The sequence below is a fragment of the Parambassis ranga genome, chromosome 2 (assembly GCF_900634625.1).
Source record: "Parambassis ranga chromosome 2, fParRan2.1, whole genome shotgun sequence".
Lineage (NCBI taxonomy): Eukaryota > Metazoa > Chordata > Actinopteri > Ambassidae > Parambassis > Parambassis ranga.
The window spans coordinates 11740244-11758092 of record NC_041023.1 but is presented as its reverse complement, the minus strand read 5'-3'; the positions used below and the strand labels follow the sequence as shown (position 1 = coordinate 11758092).

General features: G+C 43.0%; 1 protein-coding gene across 2 annotated transcripts; it reads right to left on the bottom strand.

The window, feature by feature from the left end:
• Window positions 1-754: 754 nt before the first annotated feature.
• On the bottom strand, window positions 755-17849 carry igf2bp3 (insulin-like growth factor 2 mRNA binding protein 3). 2 transcript variants are annotated; one of them, XM_028428849.1, is made up of 16 exons: window positions 17134-17849; window positions 16125-16185; window positions 11056-11104; window positions 7940-7991; window positions 7673-7736; window positions 6786-7064; window positions 6543-6677; window positions 5632-5754; window positions 5386-5521; window positions 5041-5172; window positions 4779-4847; window positions 3928-4047; window positions 3719-3793; window positions 3371-3502; window positions 3174-3287; window positions 755-2910 (listed from the first exon to the last, which is right to left on the bottom strand). In XM_028428849.1, exons 1-16 carry the CDS (start codon window positions 17306-17308, stop codon window positions 2809-2811), a joined length of 1818 nt encoding a protein of 605 aa, XP_028284650.1. In that variant the 5' UTR covers window positions 17309-17849; the 3' UTR covers window positions 755-2808. The 2 variants fall into 2 exon arrangements, with proteins under 2 accessions (XP_028284650.1, XP_028284661.1); XM_028428860.1 differs by lacking the exon at window positions 4779-4847 and having other exon boundaries at window positions 17134-17847.

Below are 17849 nucleotides of genomic sequence, written 5' to 3'. Positions count from 1 at the left end.
AGGGAGGGAGGAGGGAATATCATGCTAGTTTGTTCACTTTTCCGAAAACTCAGACCGAGTCCCTCACATATATCCCATACCGAGAGGATGTTCCACGTTACACAGCCAAGAAATGCTAACAGAAGAAAATAGTTACCAAATCAGTGAGTGAGTGTAGCATCTGTGAAAGACAAAGGGGAAAAAAAGACAGGACTTGTATCTATTTTGAAGTCTTACAAATCAGAAATGAAAAGGCAGGCCCTTTATTAACTGTTTTTTTAACTACTGAATGCAAAAATCAAACACGTGATTTGACCTTTTTCACAAAAAACCCAAGCAAAAGTTCAAATACATGTAAGCCACACCACCAAAAAGAGAGCAGAAAGAAAAATTGTTTGAGGATTTCAATTAAGCCAAAAAGGGTTATATATAAACACTGGCATAAAGAAAATATTGTTCACTTTCGATTAATCTCAATTCTAAAGAGTTCATGATTTTTTTTTTTTTTTAATTCTCATCTGGGGAAGCATAAAAAGGGGATAAATTCTAACAAATAGAAGAATGCCTCTACTTCAAATACGTGTCTAAAGAGGTAGATCAAAACAAACTGGAGGAGAGAGGGGAAGAGTGCGGGAAGGATGGGTTGGTTGGCAGGAGGGGAGGAGGGAGATGTCAGGGATCATTTTTAAGTATCACTTGTGCCCCTCAGTTAAGCGCGGTGTTAGGAAGGCGCGCCCATGTAGAAAGAAGTGTTCGGGGGGGACTGAGGTATCAGTGCGCGCTGGCGCTCAGTGGGGGCAGGGTGGGGCGTCTAGTGCCACAACAACCCCCCACCCCCTCAGCTGAGGTAGACGGCGTTCTACTGTGGAAGCATGGATACACTCGAGCACTTTTACCACAATCAACATATTTACATTCGGCATGGAAACAAATGAAATAAATCGTATATTTAAGTTTTGGATTCTTTCCTCTTTTCTGATCCCCAGTCAGGATTCATTCAGTATTACGTGTGCCTTTTCTGACTCGTTTTCCCTGTCTGAACAACAAAATGAAACATCAAGTTACATTTGCGGGTTACAGAGAAATGTCCTTTGTTTTAAATCATTTTCCAAAAAGCGCAAAAAAAAAAAAAAAACGACGATTATATTATATATGCATCTATCAGTGTGACTCCCCCTACCCTCACCATGCAGTGAATGACGTTTAACATCGACTGGTTGGCCTGGCTACAAAGGGCCACTCCGAACTGACAAAGCTTGCCCTAGGGAAATAAACCTAGTTGGGCTTGGACCTTGCTAAGACACCAGCGTCAAGAAGGTGGAAGATGGCCTGGGAACATGGACAAAAAAAAAAAAAACTCTGCTGACTCTACAGGGAGGGAGGACCCTGCAGCACCCTGACCACAGCCTTCATAGGAAGGCAAAAGGGAAATCTTTTGACAAATTAAAGTACCATTACCAATAACTGTCAATCCCAAAACTAAATGGCATTGCTGAAATTATGTACGGTTGGCATCGTTTGCATGTCTTAGTTGTTTTGTACTTTTTTTTCCTCACTTTCCAGAAGATGGTGGACCCTCAGGGGGAAAAACCGAGGCGATTTTCTCTCAATACTCCTGTCAGCCGCCAGCTGAGGGGCGCCAACTCTTGCTCCGGGGCTGCTATGTACAAATAGACTTTATGTACAGTCATCTTAAGTCACACATTAACACATGTACAATGCCACCTAAAGCACCAAGAGTTGAAGGCAAGGTCAGTTGGCAGCTGACCAAATTTTAAATTTTCTTAAAAAAATAAAAATGTTCAAAGACTATCAGCTTTATAAAGTATACAAAATACCACAAAAGCAAAATAAAAAAAGAAAGGAACATTTTTTTTCATATATATAATCATTTTCTTTTTCTCTTCTGAGGTACTAGATCCTGAGGTAGTTAAGTAAAATGCATATTAAATTGGTTTTCCTGGGCAGCAGCAGTTCGGCACCATTTCCTTAGGTGTTAGTCGCAGCGCTGCCCTCACCTCTAAATATATATATATTCATCTATGTATATAGGTCTATCTATAAAATGCATCCGAATTTATAAAATGCCACTATCATTACAAGAGCAGGACGCTCAATATAATCCACCCTTTCAGGGGTCCTGTCCTAAAACAAGAATCTTTCCCCAAAACATGGCCCACCCAATCTGAGCCAACCCTCCCCCCCAAATAAACCTCTGTCGGTCCAACCGGGACCTTGATAGCAATGCCTTTTCTTTCCACAGATAACTCATGAGAAAGCTTCATCAACCAATTAAACACTTAAAAAAAAAAGAGAAGAAAAACCAGGTGTTAAATACTGTTACTAAATCTGAAGTCAACCAAAACATCTTGTCATGTTTGAAGTACCACACCCAGGACGTGACAGGAGGGGGATTCCTTATTTCTTCTTTGTGTTTCTAGTGTAATAGGAACAAAAATTTAAACTAAAAAAAAAAAAATAATAAAAAAAAAAAAATTAACACACCCATTGGGGGGGAGGAGAGCAGTCGAGGGGTGTGTACATGCGAGGGCAGGTGACGTTGGTGGGAGCCCTCAGAAGTACATTCTCAAAGAGATGCAGAGAGGTGAAGTGGGCAGAGATTCAGGGTCTCTTATTAGCCACACTTGAATGTCCATCAAGTAAGACAAGGAGGGGTGGATGTTTGGTTGGGTTCTGATCACCTTTGACCCCTGAGATGAGCATAAGGACCCCAATGTCTTCTTCTCCCCCTGGACTCTCTGCTGCATCTGTCCTTCTGTTGAGTCTTCTGGCAGATTCAGTCACCATTCCTCCAGGTCCGCTGGAACTTTACTTCCTGCGGGGCAGTGGAGGTTGAGCACCAGATGTGGGTTTAAGCTGCTGCTGTCTCCTCACCTGGGCCAGGATCTCCTGAATCTTCCTCTGGGCCAGCTAGACAAAGAGAAAATATGACCATCTGACCTTTCAGAGTTTTCTACTTCATGTCACATTTAAATGAGGAACATGACTGCAGATTACAATATTACGGTTAGTAAGCACAGTACATACAACTCAGTACCAAGTGAGCTGCGTAATAAGTGATCTATAATGGGTGATTAGTCCATAATTAGGAATTTCAAAATTTAATTACATCAAATATTAGTGGCAGGCTTCTTGAACCTATTCTGTCTTCTAGACATCTTTACGTGACCTACCTGACATGCAAAGAAGTGTCCACTGATCTTGACTACAACCTGGTCGTTCTCGTCAGGCGTCTGGTCCCTTGGCACCACCACTTCAGCACAGGTGAAGTTCTGTAGATCATTTACCTGCAGCCACAATAAAACAACGAAACTAAGCAACTGTCCTGTTAAACTGCAGCAAATGCATGGATTTATGAATCTGTCTTTACCGTTTTTCCGCCCTTCCCAATGACTCGTCCAGCTGCAAAAGAGGGAACCTTGATATGAGCCTCTAGCTTCACCTCTTCCTTGGGCCCAAAGAAATTCTCTTCTTTCAGCTTGCCAAAGATACGACACTGAGCCTGCAGCCAGACAGTTTCAAGTAGAGATTACTCATGAGGCATTTTGGAAATGGCATGGTTTGCAGACAAAAATCACAGGAAAATGTCTGCCTGCACTGAATATAACAAGTCGCTACCATGCCTACATGACCAGACAGCAAAATAAACCCAACATCTTGCAAAAAGGCTGTTACAGACTTACTTAAAGAGCATTATATTATTGAGATGAGGAGGTACCTTAAACTGTGCCTCTGGAGGTCCAACAATTATGACCATCCTCTGCTTGGCATCCATTCCCTCTGCAGGTGCAATCTGAAGCAGACACCAGTATGTGGAAAAACGCTTCACTTATACTCTCAGTGCATATGAATCAAATAACAGGAGGACAGCTGGCATTGACATGTTATCACTGAAATTCAGAATTTCATGGTCTGTCCATCACTAACCTTAATCGAAGCCCCGGCAAAATGTGACAGCTGTTTGATGTGTTGACCCTGTTTTCCGATGATGGCTCCCACAGCAAGTGCAGGAATGAACAGGTGAACCGTCTCCGACTCCGGGTGTCCCTGTGGGGTACAAACACCTTAGTGCTAATGTGACCAAGAGAGGATCACACGGAGAGTACAACTGTAGACCACTTGAATCCAGCAACCAGTGTGCAGATGCAAAACTGTGGATCTAGCAAAAGCAGTTTTGGGAGCCTACACCTTCAGCTTAAACTAGTAGTCAGAAGTGGAACAACTGTCCAACAAAGTCCTTAGTCACATCCGGTTAGACTCACAGCACATTCACAAAGCCACCACTGGTAGATCTGTGTTAATGTTTAGCAAATGTACTCAGTTTTATTGTGCCCCAAACACATGCATTAGTTTATCATCAACAAGGTAAAAGGACATTAACATTAAGGATGATCAAATAAATTATTGTTTACATATGCCTTCAACTCATTCCTTGTTTTGACAGTCCAGACACCTCCCCTTACAGAAGTACACTTTAAAACAACATGTGCTTGTTGATTCAGGATCAAGTCCAAATTTCTGAGTCAACATGTCACCCAAGGGCACGCTTGGCTTTGAAAGCATACAAATCTAGAGCAAGCACCAAGGATGGTTTACTCAAACATTCACAATCCAAAACAACTGCCGTGCCTCCATCCACCTGGCTAGCTGCAAGCACTTCAGGGTCTGCCTGTAAAGATCGGCAGACAGCTGGTGGACAACTTGGATGTAGCAAACCCCCCTAATCCCGAAGCGAGCAGCCACAAGCCGTGCAAAGCACTTTGGGATGGGTGACTTACAGCAAAGGGCTGGCTGCTCGCCGACAGCATAGAAGCCCAAAATGGCCCCTCACCCCCATAAGGACTGCACTAAAGGAAGAAACAAACAAAACTGAGTCTCTAAAGACCAAATCTGCTTTGTTCCAATTCATTGTCACTGGAATGACCCGAGGATGCAGCATAACCAGGTAAAAACATCAAACACAGCCAGTCCTAGGTTTGTGTAATGTACTGTATGGGGCAATGCAGTGTACTGTAGTGAATAACAGAAACAGTCACTTACACCAAATGATGAGCATCCACCGTGGGCTCCAGGAGGCGGAACACTAGACATGGAGGGACCCATGCCTGGTGCTCCACTGGGGAACAAACCCAAAGCGTTAAGATTCAAGCCTGGAATCAGGTTGGACTGGAGCTGGAGAGACATTAAGACAGTTGTATTAATTAACTATCTAAAGTTACATTCAACATTTTTTCTCTCTCCAATAGCAGAAAAAAGGAAGATTATTCCCCAATTACAAAAAAAGGTTTTAGGATCACTGCTCAATTTACTTCTTGAGGGTGAAAGAAAAATCCATTCATGTCATCTGGTTTTAAGTCATTTCTGTATCATGCATTATAGGCTTACGTTCATAGCAGCCATGTCGCTCTCGTACGATTCCCTGATCTTCTTCATCACCTCCTCCTCAGCTTGTGAGCATGCCTCGATGGACCCCTTAACTGTGATGGTCCGCTCTGGATTGTACAGGGTCAGGTCCTGGAGGCTGGATGAACAATGCGGTAGGTGAGCAGGGTCAGAAATCGTTACGCCACAGCAAATACATTAAAAATGTATGAAGGATCTATCCATAATCTCAATGAGCACATGTCTTACGGTGAGATTGTGATCTTGGTCTCTGTGTCCTGCTCAATTTTCTTCAGGTTGCGTCCTTCTTTACCTATTAACCGTCCAACAAAGTTGTTGTGTGCAAGGATCTTCAGTGGGATCTCCTCAGTACTGCAAAAAACAGGGCATGGTAAGTCATTATGCAAATATTCCAACCATAAATTATCACAGGTCCTATAGAGTGTAACCATGTATGATGTCCGAAACTGTTATAGTTCTGAGAGGTTGCACAGGTGCAACATAATGGTATCTGCACATTGCTGCTGTAGAAAAATTGTGATGGCCAGCTAACCACCAAAAGTGTTAATTTTAAGATAGAATTAGGAAGAGCCGTTTGTTTTGTTTCTGTGAATGCTTGGAAAGAATGTTTAGAACTGTCTGACAGGGTTGCTCTTGTACAATGTGTTCGATGATGCTGTCATTACGCTGTTGAATTCCACATCTTTTCACTCAGGCAGCAGTGACATTGACTTGACTGAAGTGCCAATATCTTCCACTTCACGTGAGTTTCTGCGACTGAAAACATTTTTGCAACACACAGTACGCAAATTGCCTGGTTTTAAAGTTCAGCGAGTACCTCTTAAGCTGAAGCACAAGCAGGTTTCACCTCTACAGCAACCATGGTCAAATTCTAATCAGTAAAAGCAGGTTTCCTCTGATATTATATTGGATACATTCTGGACACCATGGCAACATCCTAAGCTTAACCATTTTATTTCTTTAATCACAAACAAGCAGGAGCTGACAGTGCTGAGGATGAAGACCCAACCACTACATTAACCTCATTCTGATTGCTTTGCAACAGGTGAGTTCAAATTGTTTTATGCGATACTTGACTAAACCAATTAACTATAATTGACTAGAATATTCTGTCTGACTGTGTATTGGTATAAACTCACAACTTTGTGTCAACTGCTTCCTTCTGCATGATCTCCATGATGGTTCTACAGGCTTTCGAACAACCTTCAGGTGTTGAGTGAATTGTGATGGGTTTCTCTGCTGCGCCTGCATTTTCTTTTCTGTGGATGTCAATCCTGCAGAAGAGAGTCATCCCATTAGTCTAGTTCAACACTGATCAACAGTGTAGCAAAGGAAAGGTCACTTGCAATGTTCAATATAATTCCTGACCTCCATGTACGTACTTTGAGTGGGTCTGTTTGGTGATATTGCGTATAGTTGCACCTTCCTTGCCAATAATCGCCCCGACAAACTGCGTGGGGACAAGCATGCGCAGGGGGATGTCTGACTGCACTTTGGGCCGGGCACCTAATCCTGGAGAGCCAGAACGAGGGGGTCCCCGGGCATTCATGCCTCTCCTGCCTCCTGCTGAAGGACCCTCTTGGGCAGCTGTCTCGTCAGGGATGTAGGACACTTTCAAGGCATAGTTTTCCATCATATACCCATTCAGCTTCTCCATTGCCCTAAGGAGTATAAAGAGAGCTCGGTGTAAAATGCTTGATTGCGGCTGGGTGGGTTTTAAACAGCACAGGAAGACTTTTAGACAGCTTCAAATGACAATCAAATTTCTGCCTGGGTAATCAATATAAGATTTTATTAACAGGAAAACCAAAGACCGGATTTAAAACAAAATGATACAGAACAGGAGCCGACACTCAACAGACTGTGGGGTAGTGGCCAAACATCACCTCACCGTATCCACACCATTTTTTTTTTTTGCATAACAATTACGCCTCCAGACGACTTCAACCACTGATGCAGAGAGCAATATGTAGTATGATCCATGTACACCAGGGGGCACCAGATGGCTAATTTAACCCCCTCCAACATACACTCACCCCCACCCCCTCCTCCCAGTCATCATTGCATGTCAAATTAAACTAGACTGGTTTTTGGAAGCAGGAAGTCAGGTGTACTGTTAATTCGCTAGAAAGAGAAAGTTGACATACAGTCCAATGGTTGGGTTTGAGCAGATACATATCAAAGACATCAAGACAGATGAGATGAAGGTTAATGATGTGAATGCACTGCTTGTTTGTGCATGTGTGTGTGTGTGTGTGTGTACACTCACAGCCTGGTCTGGTCCTTGGTTGCATATCGAACATTGACTACTGCAGTCTCTGTGTCAGTGTTTACTGTGGGAGAACACACATACACACAGTCAGTAACATGGACACCATTTAGCACACTATTCTATTTTGTACATTGTTATTCAATTACAAACTAACCCTATGGTACAATAAATAAAAGCAATATTATGATTACACTTCCAAGGTGTGTCTTGCAACAAAATTGGGGGAACAGTTTTGCAACATAAAGCTAAATTACATTCATTTACCTTGTTCACAGCTCTCTACTGCACCGTACTGAGCAAGCATACTATCCAAAACCTGAGGGAAAAAATGGAAAAAGAAAGCTGTTGACTTTGAATGCTTTGACCTGAACCTGTTAAGTGAGCAGAGGTTCGTCCATGGAAGCAGCCCAGCTTTCTACCAGGACACAGTCCATTAATTCTGTACCCCTGAGTTCAATGTAGAGCTACGTGGATACATTTGTAGCTGCCTTGTAAAAGCCCCTATTTATGACTCTTGGAGCTCTAGGTGCTGAGCAAGTGTTACAACATTAAAATACTAATAACTGTAAACCATATAAAAATAAATTGTCAGAAAATGTGATAATTCAAAAATAAAGTATTCATAAAGCAATGGTTCTTTTTTGAGTACTGGCAATAACATGCAAAAAAGAAAACCTCTGCATTTTGATACAGCACATCACATCTTTATAATTGAATGCATTAAAATGCAAGCCATACCGAGCTGGCCACCAGCCCAAATCTGGAAACCACAGGATTTTCATACATAGATGTGATCAATTGTGGGCAAGAGCGAGGGTTTCTAAGCTAAGACCTCCGACCATGCTCAGTTGAACCCAAGGCCACACCCCCAAGAGCTCAACCCCACTTTTCAGCCAACAAGACAGCTTCCCTGCCCCCCCACACACACACACTCTACCAACCCACCAACCAAGCAACCTCCCGCCTCCCTGCCTTCTTCACTCCTCTCTATTGGCTGCTCCAGCTCTGATATGAGTTCCCTAAAACCAGGAGTTGCTGGCTGCTGACTGGCTACGCCGCCTGTCCATCTAGCCGTCTCGCCAATGAGATTTCAGGCCATTCAGGAAAGGGTGGGGTACATTCCAGCAGGAAGCAGAAGCAGCAGCTGGGGGGAGGGGTGCGAGTTCATGCTACACATTCTGTGAATCGGAGCACATGGAAGGAAGGGGAAGCAGTCCAGGCCCACCCACCCACTACAGCTCATGAACACACTACTCTCACTACCATTCTTCTTGCTGTAGGGCTACGCACACACCATGACCCGTTGTCTTATCTACCTGATAAGATACATACATGGCCTTTGCATCAAAAGATCTCATTCTATTCTGTTCCCTTATTCTTTTAACCCCTCCCCCCTCTGAGGGGGAGAAACCTCCATGTCACCTTTTGAGAAAGCAAAAAGCTGGCTCGCTACATACTAGGAACATGGGTGGATCTGGAGCTGCAGTTAAGGGACATGCGTATAAGGCAAAGCGAGCCCACCATTACAAAACACTGAGCCTGTTCGTAGCCATTTGATCATTGTTTAGTGAATCAGTCTGAAATCTAAAGCCATGCATTAACCTTACAGACAATTTAGAATAGCAGTGAACAATTGTGCAATTCAAGAAGAAAATTCTCATTAGGCTGCCATAGCTTTTATGGAGCAGAAAATTAAACTGAACACTGCAAGCACACGCTATCACAGCTAAACCTCTGCAGAGGAGGGAGGGGGGGGGGGAGTCACGTAAAGCTTGTGTTAATGCCACACAAGATTCAACACAGAACTTAACAGAGGGATTTTGACACAAATGATCCTGAAGTGCAGTTTTTTAGTACAAGTTGGCCGACAAATTTAAATCCAGCATACGTGTGTGCAGCAGATTAGTATATTGTCAAAGCAGAATGCGTAGCGGACGCTGAATCCTAAAGAAACTCAATGCTTATTACATGCACCGAAAGAAAGATATACACACACACACACACACACTGTTGCTCAACTCACTAGTTTTTTCCCTCTGCTAATCAGCCAATGGCCTTGAAATCTGAACATGTTACACTTCACTTATGATACTCATTTTTATATGGCAGCTTTTTATACATTAACCCTTTAGGAAACCAAAAAAACTGCGATTTAACCTCGCTTGCAACTAGAGACATTTTTGGCCACATCGGTTCAAACTGGTATCCTCAAATTTTCACAGAAAATTGGTGCAGGTATATATCGCAAGAAAAAAAATACACTTTCGATATTCATTCCCATAGTTAATCCAACAAAATAATTCATGTAGTTTAAGTTACCCAGCTTGCAAGTCAAATTATTATATTATATTCTTAATAAGACCTTTAAGGTGTTTGTAAAAGAATGTGGTAGCAGATGCAAACGCAACTTGTTCAATTTAACACAATAACACAAACCTCACACTTATACCTTGTCATATTTTGTCAGTGTATAGTAATTTGAAGTGGCTTTTAGAAATTGTGTAAATCACAATGTGTTATTTGGGTGTGAAACCACCTGTAAAAATGTCTTCTTGTGTCTAACAAAACTATGTCCTTAAATTTCACTGCACTTGAATCAGCACCACTGAGACTCAAACATAACAAGCACTACAAAATGTATTGTATTGCAGAGACACGGCAAGGGATTCCATTAAAACGTACAAGTGCTGGTTTTATTTTGTCCAACCTCTGCATGTCAAGAAACACAAACACCACATGTGCAAGTTATAAATTCATGACAGCATTCCCAGACCTGACGCATGCATGAAACACAAACTGCCTTTTAAAAAGTACAATTATATGCAAAAATAAGATGGAACATCCTGTACAATATGAGGCTCATGCATTTGGGCTAGCCAGGTCAAAGCCCCTCTGCCCTGTCACAATTCTTTCATAATCCCTCAGACGACATGCTGTTTGTTTAAATTTGACATGTTTTTCTTTTTGCAAGGATAGTGAGGAATGACTTCAAACCAGCACGTGATGAGTGATAGAAGATGCCACAATAGACCAAGTGCCACAGGAAATCTTTGTTTTGTGAATGCGCTCATCATACACACAAAATAAATGAATAAATCCTTTTCATCACAAAGTCATTCAAGCTCTCCTGGTGACATTGTTTAGTAAAGCACAGCATTTATAGAAAAGTCCCACAGTCTTCATTGACACTAGCAATCATCCCAGCTCTTCTACCAATCAGTGGTCCACACTGGCCTGAGCTCAAACGAATCATCAATTGCAAGCTCAATTGAAAACCCAAAGGGGGAGCAAGGTGACTCTAGAGGCCACTAAATGAGAGGCGGTTGGGTTGCCCCATGGTGCCCCGCCCTGGAAGCGGTTAGCAGCCTGTTAGCACTCACCTCCCACTGCATGTGAGGCGGGATGTTCCTGATCTGCAGCTTACAGCTCCTGGAGAGAGAACAAGAGGACAAGGGTGGGTGGGGGATGGATGAAAGAAAGGAAGAGAGAGAAGAAAAGATGAAGGTGGATGGGGGGGAAGAGATACAGTTAATAGTTGACAATACCAAGGACATGATAATACAAATGACAAAGGTTTAAAAAAATGTTTTTTTAAAAAATGGTCCAAAGACTCTACCATCTGACAAACTACTGGAGAGAAGCTTAAGACTTTATTTCACAGCTTGCAAGGTGGACTGTAAAACATATAGTGTGGACTACATGGAGATGAGGATGCGCAAAATTAAAGCTACAAAAGATAAATATAAACACCACATTTCTCCCTTTGCTGTGTTGCACAGAGTGCAAAGAACAAAACGGAGTGTACGGTGAAGTGAGAGAAAGGACACATCAAGAAGAGGGCAGTGGGGGGGGAGGGGGGCGGGGAAGAACTGACAAGAAAGATACGTTAATGTCTTGTCTACACACTTCGAGTCAAGCATGGGCCCTGCAGCATTGAATCATGAGATTTGGCTAGGGCCTGCTATTTTCAACCAAAATAGATACTTATCCAGGAGCGTCCAGCTGTTGTGAGGGAGGGGGGAGCTGGTGCCATCAGAAACTAAAGGAAATCTCCGCTTGCTGCGTCACAGCATATAGGAAGACTCGTGCTTAGGAGTGTGTGCACACAGCAGAAGCAAGTGGAGGCTAGCAGTTACAATGGTGCTGCTGTATGCCATCACATGAAACAACAATGACAGATTTTCCCCAATTCATTCCTTCAAGAATTATGGTTTCAAGTCACACTGAGTACAGCAGACTCTGAGTATACTGTCTGCATGTGGAGGTCATGCAGACAATAGAAGCTGTGGATCAATGAGTCAGAGTTTCACAAGTGTCCGCCTGCATGTGGTCGTCGTGTAAAAATGTGAGAAAAAGTGCAGACGACTCCAAAGTCCACTGCCTGTTGACACACACACAAACCTAAAGGAACAAAATGTACATATGGCTGAGAACTAATGTACACACACACACACACACAGAAAAATGGAGTTAGATTCTGACCCCAAACGGTTTCCATGTCAGCTTAGCATACACGCATGGCACATATGCAGCCAATTCAAAGTTATGTGTGCAGACTCCATACATTTCTTTTCCACCAGCTCTTTGAAGCTGGTGTAACAGAAAAAATGTCTAAACAGCAGCTTGTGCAAACTGCTCCACTGTTATGGCCATTTTGTAATCTGTGTAGCAGATAAAACTTTACACCATGCAGAAATGATTAGTTCAAATTGAAGATATGCCACTAAAATTAAACATTTCATACAACACACGAGTGCAACAGGGTCCACACTAGCTGAGACTGCTACAACATAATCAAGCTAAAAGCAGTTCAATATATGACACTTTGAAAAATGCTTCATTCTAAATGGGGAAATTGTACAGAAAATTCCCATATAACTTCCAACTGGAATTTCAGCCCTTTCCGGCCTACTGTGCCATTCCTGGCTGATCTAGCCCTCTTCTCCACACATTCTGTACGCTCTGCATTGCGGTGGGAACCATGCGAAATCTGCAAATGCACAAAGCACTTCCAGTCGGATTAACCTATAGCTCTACACACATAAGAAGTCAGCCAGGCTATGTGGTGGGGTGGGGGTTGTGGGTAATATACATTCCTAGACCCAGCCTTTGATTTGAGGAGGGGTCTGCGAGTGGGGTGTGGTATTGGTTGGGGGGGGGGGGGGGGGGGGGGGCTAGTCCTGTTTCAGGCAAGGGTAACAAGGGCCCTCTCTGCCCTGTGGGGGTGGGGCCCTGTTGCCATGGACACGGACAAGTCCACTGACAGGAACATGTAGAGCAGGGTTAAAAGTGGGAGGGGGAGGGCCAGGAGTGACTGGGGTTGGCTCATCATGTGATGGCCAGGAGGAGGCCGAGTTCCTTATTTACTTAAAAAAAAAAAGAAAAAAATGGGGACCAACATTCTACACATTTATTCTCTGCTTCCTTGGCTGCCCTAGCTGAGACGTACAGGGCTGCACAGAGTACACCATGCACACAAGTGAGTGTATACAGACATGTATACTAGCATGACAGAAAAATAAAAAGGTGAAGCTGTGAGACACTGCACTATACCTGTATTCATCGTTAGGGACACATGAGATCTTTGCTCAACGTCCATCCACATCCACTGACTGTTCACAGTATGCTAAGGCTTTGAATGACTGAACTCTACATAGTCTGGTTTCCACTGGCATCTTACAGGCCTTATATGCACACCATGCACCCAATAAGCTACATCTACACATGTATTTTGAACAGACTGGATTCCTATAAACCAGAATTAACATCAACAGTGGGAAAATTTTCAACAGACCACACATTTGTGTCTTCACCTCACCCAGTACACACGTACAAGTTTCAGGTATTTTTAAGAGAAGGCAAAAGTACAATGGCATTCTAATCAGAGCCTGGAGAGAGGCAGAGCTGAGAAAACTCTTCGCCCACAGTCTGAGTAAAACAAGGGGCCACATTCATAATTCTCTGGCACCCCAAGTCTCCGTCCCAGATCCTATGTTTTGCAGTTGGGGCCTCACCGTGACCTCGTGACCCCAGGATTCTTGTGATAAGAGCTAGAAGCCATTTCTAAAACAAGCCTGAAACAACCTACTCTAGCATCACAATTTATGGATTTTTCCCCCCCCCAAAAAAATGCTAGTTCTAAAGAAAAAAAAGTCCCATTAATATAACTGACACTTTACACCATTAAGAACACCTCCTATGAGCTTAAACAACAAAAAGCTGCACACCTTTGAAAAGCTCACATTCAACGAGTATTTTCCCCTCAGCTTTCTCACACACACACACAGGGCCAACCTTCGTATGGCCATGCCATTTTCTTTCTTCCTGTACATGTGGGATGGGCTAGCCGCAGTTTTTTTTCCTGCTGCATGTTACCCGACACATAGTGTGAGTTGAACCACACAATCACTGTTACAGTAGGCTACAATTATAAATCACACATGACAATTTAAAAAAAGCTAACTGATGGAAGAAAATAGATTTTTACCCCTCAGCTCCACTAAAAAGCAAATAAACCTACTTGTGTAAAAGGCTAGGTCAAAAGTTATCATAATTGCCATTTTAGAAACCATTTTGAATTTTGAAATTGTTTGTTTAACAGTTTAAATACTTTTTTCGGAATAAATAAATAAAGTGCAAGACAATGTCAAGAATGAGCAGATGCCCTCTGAATGGCTGTAAGTGCAATTTTTGCACCAAAAAATAACATTAGGCTTATTAAAGATTTACTTAAATGTTTCAGCAGACAGTGTGTTTTTAATTGAAGTAATTTTGTTGCATTTTGTTCATGTCTACAGTCTTATTTCAGGATCCAGTACTGATCATATCAAATATTTTGCTAAATCCTAGTCCAAATACATTTTAGTTGTCTTTTGGTCATGTCCACAAAAAAAATGTCCCAACACGTATCTGCACTCCTCAGCATGTCACTGTATGCAGCACTACGTTCCTTTGTGAACCCCCAAAATGTAGCCACCAACCCAACCTTTATCCTCGTCTGATATGGCACTTCCCCTTCCTGATGGGTTCAAAGGTTAAGCCATGGTGACTGGCCGAGCCCCCAGCTGATATTTGCAGGCTGGAATGCAAAGAGGGGCCCCAGCTAGTGCACAAGTGTGAGTGTGTGTGTATGTATGTGTGTAGTCTATACTCAGAATACTGTTCCCATTGACTACTGCCATGTTTCATGATGTAAAGGGAGGGCACGTTTTACTTTTTTGAAGTGTGGCTGAAACTCGACTCTTTTGCTGCCATTTAACCAACACGACAGGCTGCAGCAACGTCACCAGTTTTTTTTTTTTTTTATTTTATTTTCGTGAAGGGGAAAAAAAATCCTCGTGGAGCTCACCTGGTTTATTTTAATAATTTTGAAGGTGGAAAATACATTCCATGTAAAATATAAAAAAAAAAATATTCGTGTTCATATCAAATCTATTTAAAATTAATTTAATTAATTTCAGCCACGCATGCTAGTTTAAAAGCCTTCATATTTTTATCAGGACGTAAATTATTCCGCATGTGGATTCTTATTTTGCGCACGAAAGGCAGACATCCAACCTTACGTTAAGCAACGCAAACAGTGTGTAACGCCCCATACAAATGACTTCACCAATTAACAATGTATTTCAAGAAAGGGACTAATTACGAGATACTGACACTGAATCTCTCCTAAAATACGCACACTGTCAAAAAACAGATACGTCCGCTACAATTTGCGCACAGAGCACAAAAAGCCATTTAGACTATTTTTTTAAAGAAATCACTCATTGAAACAACCGCCCAGTGTGGCTACGGGGGTCTAACTCTGAAACTGGGGGGTTTTCGTGACTTGGGGCCCCAAGCCTCCCATTCCACTCGCGTTTTGGAGTCCATCTCGTGCAACAGCAGCACAATGTGCTGAGGAGGGCGGAAGCGCAGGGCAGGCAGGGAGAATGACGGGCATATCCTTCTCAAATGGACGACTCCACAAGGCCTAGTACGCCTCAAATCAAGCCTGCACTCCCACTCTGCACACATCTCAGCCTGCACACTCTGAACCTTTACTAGTCGCCCGAAGACCTGAGCTTAAACAACAACAACAAGTCGAGTACGTATACACAACAACAACCACAACAAATACGGGCGAATGAGCAAAATACAAGCATGTGCTGGTTTGTGCACAACGGTTTCTGGAGCACCCCACAGTCATGGCGAGAGGAGGGAGGACACCAACCATACGCCCCTTTTATTTGACCCCAGAACATTTAGGGGAGAATCATGTCATATTTAAACCAAAAGTCTAAACACACACAACCCTGATCAGCAACGTAAGCATGAAAGACCATCTCCAGCACTGTCACTTAAAAAACAAAAGAAATGCTTCTTTTAGAAAATGGCTACAGTGAGAGGAGGAAAAAAAAATGGAGCTCCTACGAGTTGAACCAGACACTATTATAAAACTCGGACCTACCTTTGACGTTTAGGGACCGAGTGCTCCACTTCGAGAACTTTCCCGTGAAGTTCAACTTTACCTAAAAACAAGAACACAGCTACTTTTAATTAAATTCACAATGACCTCTCACACGGGCCTCTCTTTATGCGTTTACAGTATGTATTTTTTGGGTTCACTGCTTATTTTTTTTTTTTAAATGGTGTATATTAAAATATAGAGAGGCACAATGTGGATCTGCAGCGTCCTGGATATTTTCAGCATAGTATGATTTAACAAGCACAAATTGTTGAAAAGTGTGCGAGTCTACTAATAGCACGAGGACACAAATGAGGCTGACATTAACCCACTCCCCCTCCAATTCGTAAAATTATACGAGTTGAAGCCAACTTCAACAACAAGCGAAATGAATAATAAAACAGCAAATTGTGGTGTGGCTCAGTTAGTTGGCCTACATTTGACCAACACAATTAAACCACCTGGTGTGTCAGCATGGACGAAATGGCTTCACAATGTAGCGAGTTGAGGCTATACTGCAGAAGGCCTGTGCTTTTTGCAACCTGGTTAAGAGTGTAAGTTCAATTTGAAGCTGGTAAAAGCAGCAACACAGTGCTCACAATCGTGCCAAAGTGGGTTGTGAGATAAGAGTCACAATAAGGTTCACTTCACGGCGTCCACAGCCCCGCTGTCTATGCGCCCCACTGCCCTGAACGGCACACAGCCTGCGTTAAGGAAAGCCTTGGTATTCTCATCCTCATGATTGTGTTTACTCGACCATTTTATCAAGCTACACTCAGTGAAATTACAAGGGCAGAATTTCAGTCAAACCCGGGGAAGCCATTTGTCTGAGCCCACAGTGTCAAAAGGCCAAGTAAAGGTTGTGTGAGAGAAAGAAACGCTTGGATACACCCCCACCCTACAGGACTACATGCATTTTCTCGTAGGGGCCCTGAAAGCAAGGCAATCTTGACACAATTGCAGCAGTTCGTGAGCATTTGAACACCACTTTTTTGCACAAATATTCTCTCACCTGAAAGAACATCGATGGCCCTCATTGCAGACTTCTCGTCCGGGCAATCCACAAACGCATAGCCAGTTTTGACGAGAAATGGACCACTGTGCGGAATCTTCCACTGCTCAAAGATAGTTTCGAAGTCCTCCTCGCTCGCCTCTGCGCTCACGTTGCCAATGTATAGCTTATTCATGTTCTGCGCCGAAAAGGGACTATCTTTACGCTGAGGGAGAGATAGTTTGCTCTCGCGGATGTGCAGTGTTTTGGAGTAGCCTAAATCGCCTTTACAACTACGGAGTGGCTGTGGCGTGCTTCCCGGTCGTTCAAGCCACAGATAGATTTAAACTGGCAGCCTCACAGTGCGTTTGCGCTCCCTCGCCCCTCTGTCTCTATCGCGCAATAAATAAATGCTCAATTATTAATCTCGTGTCTCCAAACGATGGCGGGCTGGGTGAAAAGGAGGAGAAACTACTTTGTGTCTTCCTCCAAACGTCTTGGCAAAGAGACAGAGAATGTCACACACGGTAAGGCTGGCGCCCGCCTCTAAGTCTAGAGCCTAGAATAAGAAGAAGAAGGGGGAGAGAAAAAAAATCCTCTGCTATTCCGGCTTTTTTGAATGAGCCACGTGTTCAAACTACAAATCAGCCCACACGTGAGGAATCCCAATTGCTCAATTAAGTGTTTGGGATTGGGGGAAAATTGCACGGGAATCTGGGGTGGGGACAGCAAAGGGG

What these genes read in the sequence shown, in the direction of transcription:
- igf2bp3 (XM_028428849.1), bottom strand. Translation starts at nt 17,308, where the DNA reads ATGAATAAGCTATACATTGGCAACGTGAGCGCAGAGGCGAGCGAGGAG. An exon ending in GCGACATGGCTGCTATGAAC is followed by an intron (nt 5,173 to 5,385) that starts GTAAGCCTATAA and finishes ATGTCTCTCCAG; the next exon opens with CTCCAGTCCAACCTGATTCC. An exon ending in CGAGCAGCCAGCCCTTTGCT is followed by an intron (nt 4,048 to 4,778) that starts GTAAGTCACCCA and finishes TGTACCCCACAG; the next exon opens with GGACACCCGGAGTCGGAGAC.